This window comes from Orycteropus afer, unplaced genomic scaffold, assembly GCF_000298275.1.
Source record: "Orycteropus afer afer isolate SDZICR_OR568_19922 unplaced genomic scaffold, OryAfe1.0 scaffold00089, whole genome shotgun sequence".
NCBI lineage: Eukaryota > Metazoa > Chordata > Mammalia > Tubulidentata > Orycteropodidae > Orycteropus > Orycteropus afer.
Genome location: NW_006921676.1, coordinates 3,282,440 through 3,290,635, shown reverse-complemented (window position 1 = coordinate 3,290,635; position 8,196 = coordinate 3,282,440). Strand labels below are relative to the sequence as shown.

Sequence of the window (8,196 nt, the reverse complement as noted above, 5' to 3'; positions counted from 1 at the left end):
TCCGTAGTGATACTGCCTCGGAAACCCAAGGAGGGGTCGCTATGAGTAGGGTCGACTTGACAGCACATTACAACAACAACAACATATACATATATATGGAGCTCTGGTAGCATAATGCCTAAGGCATTTTGACTGCTTAACCAGAACCTGCCAGCCACTCCATGGAAGGAAGATTGAGCAGTCTACTTCTGTAAATATTTAAAGCTTTTGGGTATTTTTGGTTATATATATATATGGCATAATGCCTATTATTTATCTATTACTGAATTAAATGCTAAGTATTATTGTTAATTCTGTGTATTCATCTTTTCATTGATATTTTTCTTGCATACTTGCTATGTCCCTGTCACTGTGCAAACTCTGGTATATACTGATGAGAAGACTTACATATTCCGTTTTTGTGGATCTTGTCAGAAAAGAAGGCAAATAATCAGTAAGCAATTTACATAAGTATACTAATAATTGATATTGAACCACAGGTCACAAAATGACAATGATAAAGAGCCAAGGGATATGGAGAGAAGATTTCAAGAAAAAGAACTTGAAACACAAAGATATCACTTGGATGATGGCAAAAAGCATAGAGCTCACAATGAATTTGATAAGTGTCTGAGAAGGAATGAAGATGAGCTGAAATGGGGGAAAGGATTCACCCAAGACAAAGGGAAGAAAGGGAGCCAAAACTGCAGCTTCACTGTGGAGGCAATAGAGAGACTGGGTAAAGAGGAGAAGTGTGATGATGACATGGCATCCAAAAAGGAGCGCATGAGAAATAAGGTCCTTTTACTCATTTAGGATAATCTTTCCTTCATTAAACTATAATGTGAGGTCAAAGATCTTCCTTCTGCACTCTTACAGCTGCTTTTCCCAAAACAGTAGTTATTTTATTGAACAACATAAAAGAAGAAAACATCTATATAGGTATCTCTAGGTAAAACACCCTGACAATATGAGGTTTTGTTCCCTACTGGATCTTGCTTAGGCATTATCTTAGGGTGCATAATGTTTTGAAGGCATCAGTATTTACCTGAGCAAGTGTTTTTGTTCATCTATTGGATACCAAGCTTTGAAAGTCTAATCCTAAAATGAAGGCAGTTTTCATCTTTTCTCAGAGAATCAAAATTATTTCTTACCGGGGAAGGGGGAGGAGGGTGGGATAAAACAAGCACATTTTACACTGTTTGCTTGAAATTAAGTAATAGCAATATTTTGCAATTTAACCTTAAGACAGGAAAATATTACTATTTCATGGAGCTTTATTTTATATCTATAAATACATTATCTATATATCTAGCTATCTGTCTATTTATATATATATATATATATATGTATATATATAACAAAGCATTTGCCAATACTATAATTTTTACATGTACAATTTAGCAACATTCTTTATATTCATCATATTGTACAACCATCACTACTATCCTTTTGCACACTATTCCACTGCCATTAGCAGAAACTCATGCCCCCTAAGCTATGACTCCCTTTTATATTATTAACAACATTGTGATTATTAATGAATAGAAGAATGGTACATAAAAATCCATATGTTAGATCTGCACAGACACTGAGGTTATTCACTTTACTCAGACCATTCCCTCAGTTTTGCAGTGGAACAGGGTACACTGGAGGACTTGCCTTGAGCACCATAGAGAGCATGTGACAAGTTCGGTTCACAACTGTGAAAAGTTCATAGAACATTGATTGGAGATGAATGTCAAGGATACAAGTGAGACTACTTGTCTGACTTCATTTACACCTGAAAGTGGAAGCCAGGAATGGCTCCAAAGCAGAATTCAAAGATCTTCCAAATGTATATGTTTAGCCCAAGAAGCATAATAATAAGATTGAGCTTCATCTCCTTTTATTTACTTTCCTAGGAGACCAAGGAAGGGAGGAGAAAAAAATGTATGGAATATACCCACATAGGATAATCAGCCTTAAAAGAATTGAGTTGATTAGGAAATAGAATATCTATGTAATTCCTAGAGTCAAAACCAATTAAAGTATATTATAGATATGTTTTATAACTAGGATTTCCAAAAGCATTTTTTTAATGGCTAAAACAATATACTATAGCAATACTCAAACAAGCGTCTTTTCTGTCCTCTTAATTATCCTTATCTTTTCTTTCCCTGTCTTCCCCTTCACATCTTGCTCTCACTTTTTAGTGAGGTTTTTTGTTTTTAGAAGAAGTTAAATAATTTTTATAAAATGTTAGCTATTCTCAACCAATCAACAGCTTTTCTTTACGTTTGAAGCTACTTTTTATTCATATCACATTTCCTCAGAGAAATGTTACAAATGGTATTTAAGTTAACAAACCAGTCCCCATTTATCTCCCTTTCTAGGGCCAGACACTCTTCTACCAGTTGCTTTATATGTCCTACCCAACCAGGTGGAGGTTGCCTGTCAACCAGTTCCCTGAGCTAAGGATGGAAGGATCCCTAGGGCCTGTTCCTTAGGCTCCAGTTCACAGCCACCTCCTCCTAGCCCTCTTCTCTACCTCTGACCACAACTAGTGTTCTCTCTATATATAATTTAGTCAGTTTAAAAATCTTTTACAGAATCATACAGTATGTGGCATTTTGAGATTGGCTTTTAGCACTCAGCCTAATTCCCTTGCCATCCACCTAGTAAGTTACCTCATTGTATCAATGATGTTGACTTTTTAAATGTTTCCAGTAATGGTGAGACTGAAATCCAGGGTAGAGCCTTCTTATTTTCACCATGGACTAATCACAACCAGTTTAAACTGAAGCTTTCTAAAGATACCTTATCTCTGGGGACATAAAGTTTAGCCATGTGTCTTTTTGAGTGGGGAGTTTGTTCATACGAATGCTTGTTTTTCAGTTGCCCACCAGCATTTCATCCTCTCAGGTTTCTTGGGAAGCTGCAATCCCAGTTGTAGTATGTGCTACCACGTGGCGAGGACCTGTATAACTAGCTGAATCTGAAGAAACAGGTCTCTCAGCTCACCAACCTTACCACTAGAGTCCACATGGGATATATGTGTCCCATGTAATTGTATCAAAATCCTTATTACTTAAACAAAATTTTTTCATTGATTTCAGCATGCCTTCCATTACTGAAAACACATAGTATCAACAAAAAATTCAAAGCAGAAAATAATTTGATCCTGAAAGGGTTAACTGAAAACTCAGGGTGACTCACTTCTCTCAATTAAATCTAAGAATGCTGAATTGGTAATGAGAGAGATTTGTATGTAACAGTTCTTATGAGGTCTGAATGTTGTTGTTGTTGTTGTTATTTGCACTCGAATCAGACCCGACTCATAGCAACCCCTCCTTGGGTTTCCAAGATAGTATCACTGTGGAAGTAGATTGCCCAACCTTCCTTCCGAGGAGTAGCTGGTGGGTTTGAACTGCCAGCCTTCTGGTTAGCAGTCAAGTGCCTTAGGCACTACGCTACCAGAGCTCTCATGAGGTCTGAATAGTAAGTGTAATATAGGTAAGAATGTACTTTTACATTTGATCTTAGCCAAAAGGCCAAGAAGCAATTATTGTAATGTACTTTAGAATAGATTTTGAGCTCCATTTATACACACAAATGTTCCACTGGTGAAAAGCAGAACCATGCATGTTGGCTGTAGGCAAAAGAGCAGCTGTTTGAGATTCCTCTTTGCAGCCTGTGAAATCTGTATCTCTGCCTTCCACAGGGAGACTCAGATCCACCAAGGACCTCCGAGCCTTTTTCCTCTCTTCTTATTGGCTATGCTTATATTTAAGGAAAAGAATGTTAAGTTAAGCCCCCTCTTTCTCTCCTCTTGCCCCCAAACAAGTATTTCTAGCCACCCTGGTGACCTGCTAGGGGACCTCCACACTGAATAAATGTAGATAAAGGTGAGGTGGGGTGAATCCCAGAGAAAGACAGCAGGTGAAAATTTGCTCACCTGACCTACACACATCAATGCAACAGGCTATGCTCAGGCTACAAATGGTGGCAATCTTAATGCTGTTTTTACTACTTCTCTGTCTACACACAGACAGGGAAAGAAAAGGATGTTTAGGAGGAAGGTGCCTTATTAGGTTATAAACTTCCACTGAACTGATGTTTGACAGGGGCATAGGGGGGAATTTATCTTCCTCTGTTACATTTCTCCCTAGTGCTCACAGGAAAGGTGACTGGCTTCTCCAAGAGAAGCATTTGTCCTTATTGTTGTTACAGATCTTAACGTTCAGAATTACTCTGTGCTTTCTTGCCCTAAAGCATTAGCCTCTCATTATACTTCAGTCATCATTTTTGTTTCCCACTGCCAAGAGTTTAATAAGATGATGGGGTTAGTATTTTCTATAAAGAGAACAAACAGTTCACAGCTTCCTACATGGTAGATGGGAATAATCCACATGGAAATTGTTTATTACTAATGTTAGTAACTTTTCATTCATAGATCTAAGGAGTCATCTCTCTGTGAGTCCATGCCTAATTCTGTTGCAGACCTCACTTTGTATGGTGAATTTGAAGTTCTTAGATGTGCATGAGAATTTGAGTTTTAATCTCTCAAACTGGGAAATTAGCTAGTTATCCAGTGCCATGGTTGTAATTTCCAGAGTAGTCTTCTCATAAGGAATAACATTTTCCTAGATAGCAACTTTTACTTTCTTTCAAGTTAAGTATTAACTGCCATCCTTTTCATAGCTTTTTTTTTTTAGAAATTCCTGATTTCTGAGATAGTCCTGTGAAAAGGGCTGATTTTTAGCTACAAAAATGATTTTCATTACACAATTCATATCAATAGGCCCTATAAATACAAAATAATGTGATACCAAACCCACAAACTGACCCCTCCTGAATTGCTGGGTTAGGGGGTTATTTTCCCTAGAAAACTAACCCTGCCTTTCTCTCCTGGCAGGACCGGCCAGCCATGCAGTTATACCAGCCAGGAGCTCTTGCCCGAGCCCGTTTGGGCTCTACTAACACATGTGAGTGTGGTGGGACACCTGCTGAGCAGAGTTGTGATGGGAGGAAGTACGAGACAGAAGCTTCACTTGGGGCAGCTTCTAAGAAGAGTGAAGAAGCAGAGTAAACCTGTGCATAAGCCAAGTTTGTAAGGGGTGTTAACTTCCCGTTCGCTTTTTCCACAGATGACAAAGGGCATTCCTGACTTAATATCAATCAGCCTGAAATATAAGCTGTAACACAAATGTGCCCCTTACAAGGAGACAAGAAATGTAGAGCACTGGCTTACAACTGTCCAGAAACCATTCTTAAGAAAGAAGTCTTTTTTTTTTTTTTTTAATTGAGAATTTGTTTAGGTTTTTCCATTTCTAGAATAAGCTAGTATTTATTGTCTAGCCAAAACAGAGAAAATTATCTCCTTTGCAAAGTTGGAAAGCATAACCAAAACAGGAGAGAATATTAATTGTATTAGGGTGAATTCTGAAGCACATCGTAGGAAAAATTTGCACTTTTTGTTACACATTTATAAGCATATAATCTGTAGAAATTGTATCTCATCGTGTTTCTTGATAGTTTTTTATGAACCATAGTGTCAGCAAAGTGACCAATTCTCATTTCATTGTAATCTTTGTAATCAGCCACTCTGTGCCTTCTGTTATAAGCATCCCGAAGTTTTGTTATATTTAGGAACAGCTGCTCATATAGAGTCCACAACACTATACAACATCCAACAGCTTTAAATTATTGGTGTTTTAATAGTTTGGCCATTTACATAGAAAACTGTTTCATAGTCCATGCTCATGGTTTCTATCAATTATCCTTTCAGGTTTTGCCTAAGATGACATAAATGCCATTGTGTTTGCAGGGATAACATAGGTATGGCATGTAAAGTCTCTCTTTTTGTACCCTAAGGCAGCTTTCTTTTTAAATAACTTAATGTATCTTTCTGAAACTGCATTCTACAGTGTTTTTTCCTTTCAGTAACTTTTAAAAATGTTATTGTAGTTTTGGCACTGTGCTTTGAACCTTTTATTAAATAAATTTTTTTGTTGCTCTGTAGCAATCTAGTTATGATAGTTTTCTTACATAAAATTTTATAGTAAAAAATTGCTTTTTTAATATATCTTTAATGATCTGAATATTTTACTGATAATAGCCATTGCTTGTTATTGATAAATTATAAAATGCTTGTATTTATCAAGAAACTAAGATTTAGTCATTTATCATTTTAAAAGCTAATGATTGTTAAATGTATAGTCAATTTCACAGCACCAGAGAGGTGCAGAGCTGCACTCTGGAATTTGGAGTACAGGAAGAGGAGAGAACTTCCTGTGGATTGAGCAAGCTTCTTGTGCCCAGCTGAGCTAACATTGGGTATCAAAGAATACTCAGCCAACACTTTTCTGTAAAGGGCCAATAGCAAATAACGTAGACTTTGTGGACCTAATACAATCTCTGTTATAACTACTAAACTCTGCCACTGGAGCATAAAAGCAGCTATGTTGTTGTTGTTGTTATGTGCCGTCGAGTTGGACCTGACTCATAGCCACCCCTTCTTGGGTTTCTGAGGCAGTATCACTATAGAAGTAGAATGAGCAGAGCTGTGTTCCAATAAAACTTTATTTACGAAAAAAGGCAGTGGTCCACTTTGTCCCTTGGGCTGTAGTTTACTGACCCTTCCTTAGAGTATAGCGTGGATCTCCTAAATAACTTACTAAGGACCTATCTCACTACACAGTTTGGCTTTGATCTGGCGACTTCCAGACCTAAGAGTCAGGGAAGCAATAAATACCTATTTCTAAGATCTGCCTTCTTTTGGTTCTTTTAGTTTGTTGGCTTATTTGTATTTGGTACCTCATGTTCCATGGAGTCTTGTTGTGCTTATTTTTAAAAGTATTAATTTAAATCTGTTTCTTTAATGTTGGTCTCAGGATCCTTTAAATCTTAATATTGAGAACCCACAAAGCTAAAAAATAATTGGGTATTTCCAGTAAGATGGAGAGATAGGCAGACAAGTGACACAGACCCTCTTCAATAAAGAAAAGAAAAACCAATTGACAGAGATACAGAAAATAATCCTGGAGTCCTGAACTTTGAAAGGAAGTATGCAGAAGTGTATTAGGCACCAACTAGAGGAAAAACTGAGTGAAAACAGTGAGTATAGAAACAGTTGGAGCTGCGGACTGTCAGCTACTCTGATGGGACCAACATCCTGAATATTTCCAAGTGGTGTTGGGACCTGAGAACTGACCTAAAGATCAACCCTGGTGACCAAAGACTTCAGGGACAACTGTGCTGGTGGCCTATGACTAGGAAGGGAAACAGCAAGGAGAGAGACAGTCTGAGCTATTGACTTTATGCTGTCTGGAGGGCGCAGCCATTTTGCTTGTTTACATGCAGCAGCCATTTTGGATATTTAAAGTGACTGAGGGTGCAGCCATTTTCATTGTTTATAAACAGTGACCATTTTGGATATTTAAAGTTATCAAGGAGGGTACAGCTATTTTGAGTGTTTACAAGTGGTAACCATTTTGGATTTTAAAGTGATAGCATTCTCATTCAGATTCCAGGGACCTAAGAATAGGCTCTGTTTGCCAAGGTCGGCAGGGACATATGAGAGGCTGACAACAGTAAAGGAGACAGGTGGTGAGTGTATAAGTGCTATCAACTAGAGAATAGAGGAGCATAGTACCCTGCTTGTATAGATAACATACAAGCAAAACAAAACAAAAATTGTGAGCAAGTCACTCCAACATACAATCACCAATTAAATATAAACACAAAAATGTCATAATGCCTTGGAGACAACAGAGTATCACAGTCCACACAAAGAAGCAAGATAAAGCAGGAGAAACAGGGGACTAGGATACAGACCCAAAACACATCCCTGAGAAAGATGAGGCATTGGAACTCCCTGATCAGGAATTTGAAAGAATTATATTTACATATCTTCAATGAATTGAGAGATGACAGATCAAGGAAAACAAAGAAAACCCTAGAACAATTTCTAAAGACAATACAAGAACAAAATGATAAAATAAATGAAAAATTAGAAATGATACAAAATCTACACACAGAAATCCAGAAGATTAAGACTAAATTTTCAGAAATAGATAAGACATTGAATGGACAAAGGAGCAGAATTGAATCAATGGAAGACAGAATTAGAGAGATTGAAGACAAATACCTGAACACTTCTTTGGAAAGGGATAAATTAGAAAAAAGATCAAAACAAAATGAAGAAAGCCTAACGTTCCTGTGGGATACCATCAA

General features: G+C 37.3%; 1 protein-coding gene across 1 annotated transcript in view; it reads left to right on the top strand.

Moving 5' to 3' along the window:
* UPF3A (UPF3A regulator of nonsense mediated mRNA decay) overlaps window positions 1-5,050 on the top strand; it is a 53,858-nt gene extending 48,808 nt beyond the window's left edge. The window contains exons 9-10 of the mRNA XM_007942399.1: window positions 480-777; window positions 4,877-5,050. Coding sequence (XP_007940590.1) covers window positions 480-777; window positions 4,877-5,050 — 472 coding nt within the window. The remainder of the gene's footprint in view (window positions 1-479; window positions 778-4,876) is intronic.
* Window positions 5,051-8,196: the final 3,146 nt, after the last annotated feature.